General features: G+C 53.8%; 1 protein-coding gene across 2 annotated transcripts; it reads left to right on the forward strand.

Annotated features, from left to right (window-relative positions):
• Positions 1–207: 207 nt before the first annotated feature.
• CIZ1 (CDKN1A interacting zinc finger protein 1) lies at positions 208–14,252 on the forward strand. 2 transcript variants are annotated; one of them, XM_079705711.1, is made up of 14 exons: positions 208–277; positions 2,135–2,361; positions 4,737–4,830; positions 5,011–5,119; positions 5,620–6,266; positions 6,450–6,571; positions 7,202–7,399; positions 8,160–8,284; positions 10,627–10,714; positions 11,159–11,272; positions 11,481–11,630; positions 13,128–13,197; positions 13,421–13,542; positions 13,912–14,252. In XM_079705711.1, the coding sequence occupies exons 1-14, from the start codon at positions 223–225 to the stop codon at positions 14,125–14,127; spliced, it is 2,337 nt and encodes a 778-aa protein (XP_079561837.1). In that variant the 5' UTR covers positions 208–222; the 3' UTR covers positions 14,128–14,252. The 2 variants fall into 2 exon arrangements, with proteins under 2 accessions (XP_079561837.1, XP_079561838.1); XM_079705712.1 differs by having other exon boundaries at positions 4,752–4,830.
• Positions 14,253–14,607: the final 355 nt, after the last annotated feature.

Raw genomic sequence — 14,607 nt, forward strand, 5'->3', positions numbered from 1 at the left:
TTGTGTCCCTAAACTTTCTCAGCTGTTTTCTTCTACTTCTTTTCTTTTCTTTTTTTCTTTTTTTTTTTTTTGCTTTAAATAATGGAATGAATATCATGTTTGAGAATATTCTCTTAGAATGGATTCCCAAAAGTAGAATGACTGGGTCAGGGGGGATGGATATTTTATGGCTCTTGATAAGTATTGCCAAATTGCTTTCCCAAAGGACTGGACCAGTTTGCAATGCCACCAGCCACGTATGACAGTGCCGGTCTCACCATGCCCATGGCAACATTGGGTATTATACTCTTTATATATATATATGTATATATACATCTAATCTACTAATTTGCTTGGCAAAAGCTATATCATTAATGTTTTAGTTTACATTTCTTGGAGTGCTAGTGCGGTTGAATATTTTATATTTGTCTGTTAAACATTTGTAATTCTTTTTGTGACTTGTCCACGTGCTTTGTCTATTTTTCTTTTAGAGTGTACCACCTTTTATCTTACTGTCTTTAAGAGCTGGTTAGCGTTCTCTCTGCACATATGTGTGTATGTATTTGTTTTAAGTTAATGTTAATTAAACCCTTAGTAAATACCAGGCACACTTGTATATCTCATTGAATCCTCATAAAACATTGTGAGTCAAGCACTATTACTATCCCCATTTTACAGATGAGGGAACTGAGGCTAAGAAGGGGAAACTGATTTGCTCAAGGTCACAGATCTTGTACTATGGAGTCTGCATTTGAACCAGTTCTCCCAGCACATCTGACCCATGCATGCCCTTAACCCCTGTGCCTCCCATCCCAGCACTGGGTCAGGGATTTAAACTGTCCTTTATTGGGTCACACAATTCCCAGTGCTGGACCTCTGAGTCAGATGAGGTACCTGCCCTTAAGGAGTTCGCAGGGTGGTTAGGTGGTGGGCAATGGGAAGCAGACAAGGAAATTGTGCAGGTGGTCCTAGAACAGGGAAGCTGGGGCCTCTGGGGATACAGAGAGGGTCTCCCAAAGGAGAATCACCTAAAGGGAGGAATGAAGGATGATTGGGATGTAGAACAGTCCAGACAGAAGAAACAGCATGTGCAAAGACCCAGAGGCAGGCAGAGGCCAGGCTTGTTTGAGGGATGCATGGGAGCATGTAGCTGGAATAAAGTGGGCACGTGTGTGGGGAGAATTGCGAGAAAGGAGGTCGGGGAGGAGCGCAGGACTGGACCTTGCACGGTGAGGAATGGGCTTCATTCCTGAGTATCAGGGAGCTATGGAAGGGTTTAGGCAGGGGGAGGGGCGAAGTCAGAATGTGGTTTTTGAAAGATCACTGTTTGCTGCTATCCCGTGCAAAAACCGTGGCTGAAATTCACACAGGGGATGAAGTGGCTTTGGAGGAAGGGGGGTAGTAGGAGTGGAGATTTGAAGGGGGGTCAGGCTAGACTGCGAAGAGGAGTAGGAGTCAGTGTTAATAGAATTTGGTGTTGGCTTGGATGGGGGAGGGTAAAGAGAGGGAGGAGTCAGGAGGACGCCCAGAATCCTCTCTGGTAGCCGGCTGTGGACAGCAGTGCCGCTCCCAGAGACCCTGGACAAGCCACTCCTTCGCTTTGTGTCTCTATTTTGTCATCAGTCGAGAGGATAGTACTTACTCTGATGGTGGCTGGGCGGGGTGACTGAGGCCATGCATAGAAAGTGCTTAGCAAGTGCCTGCTTCCCAGGAAACTTTTGATGAAGGGTAGCTGCTATTGGTAGGAGAGTATCTTATTATTCCAGGGACCAGTCATAGTCATCTTGCTGGTTCTCCCTTTGGGTCCTGTGCTGAATCTTTCACATACCTTAAGGTGTACACTAAAGCATGCCTGAGGGTGAGCGGAGTTGCTGGGGGTGCTTAAGCCACTGACCAGGGAGGCATTTGGGGTGGGAAAAGGCCCCCTTCCCTCCCCAGCTGGAGCAGAAAACGCTAGCCCTAAAGCCCCCTCTCCACCAGTGCTCCAGGTGGGACTGCGTCTTCGGCCCTCATCTCTCCCCTCTGGCTGCCCTTGGGTGGGGAGGGTCCCCTTGGAAGTTAACTGTGATGATGCTTTGGGGGACTGACCCCTGACCCTAGCCTCTACCACCCAACCACAGTTGTAATCCCTCTTCTCCCCTCTCTTCACACACAGGTAACCTCCGTGGCTACAACCTGGCAACCCCAAACCTGACAGCTCCCAGCCTCACACCCCCTCAGCTGGCCACCCCAAATCTACAGCAATTCTTTCCCCAGGCCACTCGGCAGTCCCTGCTGGGCCCTCCTCCTGTTGGGGTCCCCATAAACCCCTCCCAGCTCAACCTTTCAGGGCGGAATACCCAGAAACAGGCCCGGACCTCCTCTACAACCCCCAGTCGCAAGGTGAGTGGTATCTGGACTGGAGCAGGCAAGGATGGGAATGGGAGAGGGTGTATCTGGGGATCAACCCAGCTCTGCCCTCTCTGGCTCACATTGGCCTTTGGGCAGGTCATACCCCTCTTTGTACGTCAGTTTCCTCATCTGTAAAATGGGGAAGGGGGCAGGAGTTAGACTTGCTTAGTGTTTCCCAAACTTTAAATATTCCTGAACCCCGATGTGATTTTTACTATATCCAAACACCACCAGTACTATTATTTATTCCCTTTTTAATTACTATTTATATTATTTACTAATATTACTAATATTATTTATTAATATTTCTCTCTTTTTGAAAAAACTGATATGTAACTGACATATAACATTGTATTCATTTTAGGTGTATTCTACCAATTTTCTTTAAATCAGCTCTGCCCAGTGGAAATAAAATGTGAGCCATACATGTAATTTAAAATTTTCTACTAATCACAGTAAAAAAGTAAAAAAAAACAGGTGAAATTAATTTTACTCGCATATTTTATTCAACTTAATATATTTTAAAAATTATCATTTCAACCTGTAATCAATATAAAAAATGAACACGGCATTTTACATTCCTTATTTATTTATTTATTTATTTATTTGTACTAAGTCTTTAAATTCCGGTGTATATTTTATGCTTACGTCTCAATTCGGCTTCCAACATTTCCAGGGCTCAAAAGCCAGGCACATGTGGCTAGTAGCTACTGTCTGGGATAGCACAGCTTTAAATGAAGTAGCTGCTTCTCTGTTACATTTAGTTAAAAAGGAAACATTATATCACTGTCTGAAATTTTAAAAAAAAGCTAAATTAATTGCCATACATAGAAGTAAAAGAAAAGTGATTGGGGGTAAAACAATGTTATAAAATCCTAAACTCTACACTGTTGCCAGCTGAAGGTTCTGAGCCTCTACAGGCCTTTCCCTGACAAAAGCAGGAAGACTCTGAGAGATTTTCAAAGGGAATAATATCCCCCCTGAGTCTGTCCCGTCCCCGAACGTCCTGGCAGCTCCTCACACACACCACACTCCTGAGAGCATCCGGCGGTGGAGGGGTGGAACACCCTCCTTTTCTGGCTGCTCTGGCGCCAGCCCACATCTGGAGGTGAGGCATTTCCCTCCAGAGAGGGGTCCAGGCGGCCTCAGACTTTACGGTCGGGCTTGCCCTAACACAATCTGGCCTAGTGTTTACCTCCTTGCCCCCATTTTACATATGGGAAAACCGAGGCAGTAGGGTGGAGGTTGCCCTGGACTGCACAACTGTCACGACAGACCCAGAGTCCAGCCCTCCTGACTCACAGGCCAGTGCCCATGTCGTGCACAGTGAGAGCTGGGTAGTTTCTGAAGGGTGTGGAGTCCTGATGTGGTGCATGTTTCCACTCATCCCTGGTTCCTCGGGCTTAGTAGGAGGGAGGGAAGCTGCATGTGGATTCCTGAGGCTTCCTGGGGTGTCCTGGAACCATGTGGAGCTGTGTGTTCATTTCACAAATATCTGTTAAGTCCTGCGGAGGACTCACTGGTGCAGAGAAGGCATCTGGAGATGCTCTCCTGGAGATCTTGGGCTGGGGAGGGGGTGGTGGTAGTGGTGAGACCTTAATGCAAATAATGCTCCAGCCAATGAATTATGACTATGAAAAATGCCACATAAAGGAAGCCTGGGGCCCCTGGGGGCCTGTACTATGGGTTAGGAAGGCTTCCTGCAAGAAGTGACTTTGAGGCTCTGGGCGAAGGCCTGGGGCTTTGGGGAAACAGAGAAGGCCAGTGTGGACCTAGAGAGGGGGAGGGGGAGCGTGGGGAGAGCTGAGGCTGGAGGGGTGGGCATGGGGTAGGGGCCAGATTGTGCAGGGGGGTGGGGCGGGTGGGTAGTTTCAGGCTTGGGGTAAGGAAGGAGTCATCCAGGGCTACGGGAAATCATGGGAGGGTTGCAGCCTGACAGAGATGAGAGACATGATCTGGTTTGAGAAGGGTCCCTCAGGAATTCCCTGGTGGTCCAGCGCTTTCACTGCCGTGGCCTGGGTTTGATCCCTGGTCCGGGAGCTAAGATCCCGCAAGCCAAGCGGGGTGACCAACAAAAAAAAAAGAGAGAGAGAAGGATCCTTCTGGCTGCTTTGTGGAGAATGGGGTGGGGAATCAGGAGGCAGCACCGTGGACCACGTGAAGGCATTGCATCCCCCAAACCTGCATTTACTTAACCGGCAGGCAGCTAGATGGAACACCCTGGACAGAATTCCTGGGGTGTTTAGGATCTTCTCTGGGGCCAGGCCCCGTCATCCCTTGGGGAATGTGTTGCAGCCGCTCTTGGGCAAGGGAGTATTTACTGGGGTGGTTGGCAGGTATCATAAATGGTTTCTGAAAGGAAGCAGGATTCTTCTTCTCAGACGATGCCTGTGGAGGACAAGTCGGACCCCCCAGAGGGGTCTGAGGAAGCCGCAGAGCCTCGAACAGACACACCTGAAGGTGAGAGAGGGAGGTTGCTGGCCCTTTAGAGGGGACGCGGGTTAGGGCAGTGGGGTGCAGGGGTGGTCATGGAGGCAGGGGTCTTGCAGGGTGGGTGGGGGGGTGAGCCCAGGCCCCATCTCCTGGAGCTCGTACGTGCTATATCCAGCACGGCAGTCATTCACTTGCCCTCCATTCCAGACCAAGAATCTCCCCACTGCCCAGATGGCATCACTGAGGAGAAACGCACTGCAGCACCTGAGCCTGAGTCTTGTGTGGCGTCTGAGCCACCAGCTAAAAGGTCAAAGAGGTAACTGATGCTGAAAACCTGCCCAGGGCCCAGGTACCCTGTACCCTGATTCCTGCAAAGGCAGAGGGTAGGGGGTAGGTGGGGTGAGATCCTTCAAGGAAAGGGCCTCGGTTTCTGGCTTGGAGGAATGTCAAACCTAGTTCTTCACCTTACCTGGGAAGGCCCTCAGCCAGACGGACTCTGGCATCTTCACTGTGACTGAACCACCTGGAGGCAGGTGAGGTGGCCAGCTTGGAGGGGTGAAGATGTGAACCTGGAACCTCAGAGTGTGGGCAGAGGGTAGGCAGGCTTACAGGACCTCGGATACATATTAGCAAGTTGTGGGAGGTGGGAGCAAGTGATCCAATTTATTTAGGTGAAACTGGGACCCAGAGAGCCGAGGGGGCTTGTCCAAATCCCTAGCTTTGTACGTGGCATAGCTAGTACTGGAGCCTAGGTCATGGCCTTTCTTGGGAGCCCCTGGGGCCAATTGAATTTGATCTTCTTTTGATCCTTCCTAGCTCAGAGGAGCCCACAGAGAAGGGGACCCCAGGGCAGCTGCAGGCAAAGGTCCAGCCACAGGCCCGGGTGATGGCACCAAAGCAGACACAGACGACCGAGCTGCTGCCTGAGCCACTGGAAGCTCGAGTGATGCCACGATTTCAGCCACGAGTTCTGCAGATCCAAGCCCAGGTGCAGCCACAGACTCAGCCACAGACTCAGCCACAGATGCTACCATTGAAGGCCCAGGTGCAGCCAAAGCTGCAGAAGCAGGCACAGACACAAACCTCTCCAGAGCACTTAGTACCACAACAGGAGCAGCTGCAGCTGCAGAAGGAGGCAGAGCCGCAGAAACAGGTGCAGCCACAGGCACATTCACAGTCCCCAAGGCAGGTGCAGCCACTGCTGCAGAAGCAGCCACTGCCGCAGAAGCAGGCACAGACGCAGACATATCCACAGGTCCAGACAGAAGCGCAGCCGAGGGTCCAGCCGCTGGAGCTGCCACTGGAGCAACCTCCAGTGCAGTTGCCAGTGCAGCCACTGGAGCCAAACCAGAGACAGCCTCAGACTCAGCCACAGGTGTCGGTGCCAGGACTGGAGAAAGCCCCAGTTCCGGTTCACTCTGCAGTGCAGGAGACGCCACCCGATACAGTGGAAGCTGGAGCAGGTAAGTGAGCAGTGGCTCCCAGCCGGCCTGGTGATGGGACAGCTCTGCCTGAACCCTTCAGTCCTACTCTGGCACTGTCCAACCCTGACTGGGTGCTGCCTGGGACTGAGGGTTGGGCCTGGGTCCCTCAGGGCCCAGGTGGGAGATGGACCCTGGGGAAGCAGAGCACGTCTGTCATTTCAGGCCTGGAGGAGGCCTCGCCGGAGCCAGTGGGCGCCCAGGTTGGCCTGGAGGAGAGCCAGGAAGAGTTGACCAGTGGCCTGGATGTGGGAGAATGTGAAAAAAGAGCAAGAGAGATGCTGGGGGTGGGTAGAGATGCTGATGAGGGCCACGCGGTGCCCCCAGGGGTGGGAGGGCCTCCCTCTGCTTCAGCGCCCCCTCGAGTTTCCCCTCCTGTGAAATGTGACAGCAGCCCTCCACCTGGGTTCATGGGCAGACCAGACTGGGTTTGACAGTGGTTCAGTGACAGTGGTTCAGCAAACTCTCATGTGGTGCCTTCACATGCCTTTGCTCTGATGATCTGGAGGTACTTTTAGTGATAAGGGTCCCTTCCAGCCGGCTTGCCCCAAAACTAGAGCCCGCAGAGCCCCCCACAGGTAACATTGCTCCAGCGGAGAGGGCGCAGCATGGAAGCCTGTGCCTGGGGCTCGGGGGCCCAGCCCTGCCTTCTGGCCACACCCCCTCCCTTCTTCATGCATCTCCATCTGTCATGTGAGGGGTGGGGTGGGTAGACTTTAGAGTGAGGTGGACCTGGGTTTGAATCCTGACTGTGGTGCTTCCTGGCTGAGCGAGCTTGGGCAATCACCTAACAGCTCAGAGCCTCAGTTTCCCCACTTGTAAAGTGGGCTGTCAGGAGGGCTCCTAGATGTTCAGCATGGGGCTGGCCCACTGTAAGCGCCCAGCTGGTGGTAGCTCTGCTTCTGCTTCCGGTGCAGGTGTGGGGTGCCGGGGGCTCCCTGAAGGTCACCATCCTGCAGAGCAGTGACAGCCGGGCCTTCAGCACCGTGCCCCTCACACCTGGGCCCTGGTCCGGCGACTCTACCTCTGCCACCCCTGCGGCGGCCAGCACGCCCTCTAAGCAGGCCCTTCAGTTCTTCTGCTACATCTGCAAGGCCGGCTGCAGCAGCCAGCAGGTACCGCCCCCAGTGGGTGGGTGGGGAGGTCACGTGGGCGGGCGGAGGGTTTGGGGTCTGTATGTGATGCCTAGCCTGCCCTTCCCATGGCTGCCTCTGTGGCCACGTGGGCCCTCAAGCCCCACCCCCAGCAGCTGTACATTTGCTCACAAAACATTTCCTGACCAGCCAAGGGGGCAGGATTTTAGAGTTGGGTGGACCTGGTTCAAATCAGCCCTGACCGGCCGTGTGGGTTTCAGAAGGTGAATTCCACGCTTTGTGCCTCGGTTTCCGCATGTGTCAGAGGAGGAAACATTTAGAACCCACCTCTAGAAAAAAAAAAAAAATAGAACCCACCTCACTGGGAAGTTCTGGGGATTCAGCAACTTGACACTGAAGTCATAAGCCCCAGGCCCGGCCCAGAGCGAGTGCCGCATTGATAACACCATCATACTGGTATGATTACTACTATCGCTGTTGTTACCTTCGTCCCTCTGTGCCTCCCCTGAGCAGAGTCACGGGGACCTGGAATTTGATCAGACGGCTCCTCACCTTGGAGGCGCTCAGTCTCCGGGGGAGCAGAGACTCTGGCTGGCGTGTGCTCACTCCGTGCCTCCGTTCACCATCCTTTGGCCCACACAGGGTTGTAAGAGAAACGGCCTCCCAGCGGAGGTGGGGTGACCATGAAGCTAAGGTTGGAGGCCTCTTCCCTGGGCCCCACTCTTGCCCACCGTTCTGGGGCTCACTCCTCACGCCCCTTCCTCCCTCCCGCCTGCTGCAGGAGTTCCAGGACCACATGTCGGGGGCCCAGCACCAGCAGCGGCTCGGAGAGATCCAGCACATGAGCCAAGCCTGCCTCCTGTCCCTGCTGCCGGTGCCCCGGGACGTCCTGGAGCAAGAGGACGAGTGAGTGGGGGATCTCAGAGCCACTGTAGGGGGGGTAGGCAGTCTCGCAAGCCAGCCCCAGCAGAGAGGGACCCTGAATCTACCATCCACAAGGTCTGCCTTTGGGTTAAACATTGCCCTCCCCGAGACACCTCGTCACACCACTAACTGTGTGGCCTTGGACCTCAGTTTTCCGTATCTATAAAATGGCCTCACGAGGGGTGTAATGCAGGAACTCATGAGCTAGACAGTCTCTTAAGGTTACATCCAGGCAGGAACAGTGTGACCATCTATGTGGGAGGGAAGTGGGTTGTGGCACAGACCCCTGCTCCCCTGGCATATGTGCTGACCCCAACCACAGGGGCCTGAAGGTCAGGATCTGCTCATCTTGTGGCTTGAGCTTTCCTGGGTCACCCCCTTTCTTTGTCATGGGGGCTTGGTCCATCAGAAATGTCAGCCCTCCCAGAGTCTGGGACTGGCTCTTGGGGTGCTCTGTGGGCAATCACTGAGGCCTGCAGGGGCTGGGAGGCATCATCAGTGAAAGAAACAGGATGGTGCTGGCTCAGGACATCCTGGGGGATATGGGCTGTGTCTCACAGGACAGCTGCCACTCAGCTCCAGACCTCCTGGTTTTTCAGAGGCATCTAGAAACCTAGATTTGTATGTGAATCTCCCGATTTCAAAATGTTAACAGCTAGTTCAGAATTAAAACAAGATGAAACAAGTCCTATGGAGGCCAAATCAGACCCTTTCAGAGGCTAGATAGGCCTTGGGTCAATGGTCGGGGACTGTGCCATGAGCATTTATAGAGGGTCACAGCTGGAAGCTCCCTGCATGGGGTGAGGGGACAGGAAGGGCCCTCGGGTAGCTTCAGCTTGCATCTCCTGCGTGACGGGGAGCGCTCTCTCCAAAGGCTTCTGTGTCTCTGTTAGCCAGTTCTCACTAAGAGAAGAGCTTCCCTGTGGCTTTGTAGGATGTTCTCCAGCCTTAAGGCTCCCTTTGCTTGCTGATCTAGGAGTTATACTTAGGCCAAATCATCATAAACACAGGAGAAAGGTGACTCACAGAGTTGTTCCTTGCAGAGTTAATGCAACGGTGAAAAAATTTAGTTGGAAATGATCTATCCAAAACTAGGGGATTAGTCAGATCAGTTTACGTCTTATCCACTTGGTGGTAGAACTAATTCTAGGGAATTAGTTCTTGGTGGTAGAACTAATTCTAGGGAATTTCTGATAATGTGGAAACATATGTGTGATGCAATGTCAAGTTAGAACAGGATCCAAAATAGCATTTGCAGAATGAGTTTGATTATATTCAATATAAAAATAGATCTTGGGCTTCCCTGGTGGCTCAGTGGTTAAGAATCTGCCTGCCAATGCAAGGAACACAGGTTTGAACCCTGGCCTGGGAAGATCCCACATGTCGCAGAGCAACTAAGCCCATGCGCCACAACTACTGAGCCCACGTGCCACAACTACTGAAGCCCGCGTGCCTAGAGCCCATGCTTCGCAACGAGAGAAGCCACCGCAATGAGAAGCCCGCGCACTGCAACGAAGAGTAGCCCCCGCTCGCCACAACTAGAGGAAGCCCGCATGCAGCAACGAAGACCCAACACAGCCAAAGAAATTAAAGAAACAAACTAATTAATTAATTAATTAAAAAAAAAAGATCTTGTGACAGAAGAAAACTGCAGGGATGTAGCCCAAGCTATAAACAAGCTTCAGGTGGAGGGGATTCTGATTACACTGTCTTCTGATGATGTCTGCCCTTGAATCTTGACTTGGCCCTGTACAGAACGTGGCAGTCCTTCCGATAGGCTGTGTGTCCTTCTGACACAGTCAGAAACTCTGGGCTGATCCCATGCCAGGCCCCGGGGATGCTGGGGTGGTGTCCTGGCTTCCCAGAGCTCGCAGTCCAGGGGCGGGCAGAGAAGGGATCAGGTCCTCCCAATCCATGGTGGAAAATGCTGTAGCAGTGGCACTTTGGGGTCTCAGAGGGGAGCCTGGCTAACCGGGATTGGGACGGGTCCAGAAATGGGGGGAGGGGCAAGAACAGCTCTGAGGAAGAGAGGGCATCTAAACTGAAGGACAAGAGGAGTTCTCAAGGCCAGGTAGCCTCAGTTCTGCCACCGTCCTGGTGGCCTCCTGGTATCCCAGATGCTTCTGAATCTCATTTCCTCCCAAGTTTTCTCTCTTATTCCTATTTAAGTATTCTTCCAGATGAGCCTCAGGACCATTTTGTTAAGTTTCCAAAAAACGATTCTGTTGCAATTGCATTCCGTTTATGGAGCGTCTGGAAGAGCTGCTGTCTTTCCAACAAGAATGCGGTGTCACACTGTACTTGTTTTGATTGTCATCATTCAGAGAGCCTCCACCCAGGCGCTGGTGCAACACCTGCCAGCTCTACTACATGGGGGACCTGATCCAGCACCGGAGGACGCAGGACCACAAGGTTTGAGGGCCCACCTGCTGCAAAGGCGCCCAAGCCCAGGGCTGGGGAGGAGGGAGCCCAGGTTGGGAGCAGAAAGTAAACGTCAGCCTTTGTCACTGCGTGGCCGTAACTCATGACGAGTCAGTCATGTTTCCTCTTTGGGCTTCAGTTTCCCCATCTGTCCAATGTGGGCAAGGCACCATCTCACCTTGCATTCAGCCTCGGGGCTCGTGGGGTCCTCAGGTGCCTGCCCTTTCTCCCGGTCTTCCGACGGTCCTGTCTCTGGTACCATCTGTCATCCTTCCTTATAGCACAGGGATGGGATGTGTTTGCCTGTGTTCTGTGAAGCACAGTCAGCTGATTACAGAAGTGGTGGGCCTGCAAGTGGGAGGCGAGGCTGGGCCCTGCCTGGCTGCACCTGGGGATGCTGCCCGCCGCCCACTTGGCCTGCCTTCCTGTCCCCAGATTGCCAAACAATCCCTGCGGCCTTTCTGCACTGTTTGCAACCGCTACTTCAAGACCCCCCGCAAGTTTGTGGAACATGTGAAGTCTCAGGGGCATAAGGACAAAGCCAAGGAGGTAACCCCAGCTCCCTCAGAGGACATGGGCCCAGAGAAGTAGAGTCTTGGCCAAGGCCACACAGCAAGTTGAGGTGTATTCCAGTCCAAATTCATAGCAGGTCCGGAGGGACTGGAGTTCTCTGGGGGTGTGGGGAGGATGGTGTGGGGAGGATGTCGTACCCTGGCTGCCCAGAGCTGACTTGAGCCTTCACCCACTCCCTGGGAAGCTGAAGACGCTCGAGAAGGAGATTGCCAGCCAAGATGAGGACCACTTCATCACGGTGGACGCCGTGGGCTGCTTTGAGGGCGATGAAGAAGAGGAGGAGGACGACGATGATGAAGAAGAGATCGAGGTTGAGGAGGAATTCTGCAAGCAGGTGCTTGCGGGGAGGTGGTGTGGAACGGAGGCTGGAGGCTGGACTCCCAGCCCAGGAGAGACCTCACCCCACCTCCCAGGGGCCAGGAGGCACTGTACTGGCATCTTTGGGCACTAAGGCCTGCCACGATTTAGTATCAATAGGAACTCTATTCAATATGACGATATGTAAATATACATCATGACGCCTGTAGGGTGGCAGGTGAAATAGTCAAGGTCTTCAAAGCCTGGCTGCAGTTTTTACTTGTGGAAGAGAAAGGGCATCCTAGGGCAAGAGAACAGCATCATAAAGGCATGGAGAGGGGAGCTATGTGGTGCATACAGGAAAAGTCAGTGAAAGATGATGATGAGGAGGATGGCGAGAGCAGTCAACATTTTTTGAGCACTTACTATATGCCACGCGTGTACCAAGCACTTTCCTGGCAGAATCTCACCCACTTGGGTGCCAGGAGGCGAGACTGCAGAGCCCGTGCTCAAAATACCCCAGCTCTGCTGCTTCCCATGAGCGAGGAGCTGGAGGAGCTTTTCCAGAGCATCCAAGTGTTTCCAGAGCATCTATTCTGGGCTAGGCCCTGGTGCTGGATACCAGGGGTACTTGGGGATGAAGTCCTGGCCCCTGTCCTCACAGAGCTTGTCTGTTCCAGTCCAGGGTGGTGAGGGGGCAGCCAAAGGGGGTGGTGCATAGCGGGGCTGTGGATGGAAGGTTGCGTGGGTGGCCTCCAGCCCTAAGCAGGTTGGGGGAGGTGCCAGCTTTGCTACTCAGCGGTCAGCAGTGGCATGACCCTGGGCAAGCCCCTTGGCCTCCATAAGCCTGTTCCTCTGCTTAAAATAGTCCCAACTCAGACTGTAAGGAAGGGTCACAGCCCAGGGGGTGGTCGTTACTCTTAAAAGCCAGATTTGTTTGCAAGGCACTGCTAGGCATGGCCTTGTCTGGAAGGGGCTCATGTCCAGCCAGTGAGACAAGGGATCCTTGATCACTTGAAACCTACCCCCTAAGACTGTGGTCGCTGCAGCATTAGGGAGCTGGCGGGGGGCTCACAGCAGAGTGTAACCAGGGCTGGGGGCTCACCAGGGCTCACTACCCTGCACCTCCATAAACCTGCTGTATGACCCTGGGCAAGTGAGTGAATGTGCCTGGGCCTCAGTTTCCTCTTATGTAAAATGGGCAAACCATAGAAAGTTGTGATGAGGATTCAGTGAAATGACACGTGTGATGTGTTGGGCGTACCTGGCATGGATTATGGCCAGTGTGGGAGCAGGAGGGCTTCCTGGAGGAGGGGACGGATTGAGCTGAACCTGGACAGTACAGATCGGGAAAGGCACTCGGGGGGCAGGATCAGCATGTGCAAAGGCTCAGAGCATGCCACCCACAACCTCCTGGAAATCAAGGGTGGGTTCCTTGATTGAAGAGCGTGGGGGTGTTCCAGTCCCCGCCTGCATTTAGGAGGAGGCTAGGGGAAGCCAGAACCAATGGAGGCCCACACCCGTGTGTTTCCAGGTGAGATCCAGAGATATATCCATAGAGGAGTGGAAAGGCTCGGAGACCTACAGCCCCAACACGGCATACGGTAAGACCCCAGCCCTGACCCCACCTGCAGGAGCTGTGGCCCTCAGGTTGCCTCCAGGCGACCCCCCAGATCCCAGCCACAGCATCCTGGCCAGGCAGCCTGTCCCCTCGTCCTCTTTTCTTTTCCCATCTGGAGGGTGGGGGGTGTGGCAAATGGGCCCCTAGAGAAGGGGGGACACCTGGCTGGTGAGGCATGTGAGTGCACAGACCCTGCTGTCCCACAGGTGTGGACTTCCTGGTGCCCGTGATGGGCTACATCTGCCGCATCTGCCACAAATTCTACCACAGCAACTCAGGGGCGCAGCTCTCCCACTGCAAGTCCCTGGCCCACTTTGAGAACCTGCAGGTGAGTCAGGCCCCCTGCCCGGCTCTGCCCTGCCCAGGGAGTCAGACTGTGTCCTAGCTGACGGGGACAGCCAGTGGCCACCTCCCTCCTGTGCTTGGCCTCAGCCCCTGGGTACAGCCCCCAGTGAGAGGCTCTGCCCACAAAGGGAATCAGAGCCACGTTGGGGCCAATGTCTTTCTGCAGTTGTTCTGGTGGGTGCTGAGGGCTGGGCTGTTAGCTCTAGAGCCCTGGCCCAGAGGGGCTGAGCACATCACACAGGGTCACACAGCATGTCTGACGCTGTCTCACCTGGGCTGGGGAAACAGCCTGTGGCCAGGAGCACACCAGGTGGGGAGGAAGCCTGGCCTCACCTGCACTCTCTGTGTCCAGAAATATAAGAAGGCCAAGAACCCCAGCCCCACCACCAGGCCCCTGAGCCGCCAGTGTGCAATCAACGCCCGGAACGCCCTGACTGCTCTGTTCACCTCCGGCAGCCGCATACCCACGCAGTCCAGCACCCAGGACACAACCAAAACCCCCAGCAAGGTGACAGCCCAACCCGCTCAGCACCCACTACCCCGGCGCTCAAGCCGCCTCAAAACCTGATGGAGGGGGCGGCCCACAGCTGCCCCGTCTGGGTCTAGATCTGCTACGCATTTTAGGAGTCTGTGTGGAGACTGTGACATGGTTGGTGTTTTTACTCAAAATCCAATAAAAGAAGGTAGTTTGGCTGTATAGTCCCCAGCAGCACTTCCGTCTGGGTGGACAGGGACAGGGGGCGCCCAGCTAGCTCTGTCAGCACCCAGCCCCTGTGGGTAGTGTGGTGGCAGAACTGGAAAGCTGAAGACAGGCTCCCTAACCAGGGACTCTGGCATTACAAGGTGTTTCACCTCCTGAGCCTCAGTTTCCCCTTTAATAACGTACCCAGGCTCGCAAAGTGCTACCTTCAAGTAAGATCTCATTTAATCTTCACAATGTCCCTAGGAGGTAGGTCTTGTTATCCCCAAATTATCCCATTATCCCAGATGAAGAAACTGAGGCCTAGCAAGGTCAAGTGCCTGCTGAAAATCATGTATCTGGTGAGTG

This window comes from Hyperoodon ampullatus (genome assembly GCF_949752795.1).
Source record: "Hyperoodon ampullatus genome assembly, chromosome: 6".
Taxonomy (NCBI): Eukaryota; Metazoa; Chordata; class Mammalia; order Artiodactyla; family Ziphiidae; genus Hyperoodon; species Hyperoodon ampullatus.

Bases quoted from the DNA above. Each gene is read 5' to 3' on its own strand.
- CIZ1 (XM_079705711.1), top strand. From the start codon at position 223: ATGCCACCAGCCACGTATGACAGTGCCGGTCTCACCATGCCCATGGCA. The intron at 2,362-4,736 runs GTGAGTGGTATC...GAAAGGAAGCAG, and splicing joins CTACAACCCCCAGTCGCAAG to GATTCTTCTTCTCAGACGAT. The intron at 4,831-5,010 runs GTGAGAGAGGGA...CCTCCATTCCAG, and splicing joins TCGAACAGACACACCTGAAG to ACCAAGAATCTCCCCACTGC.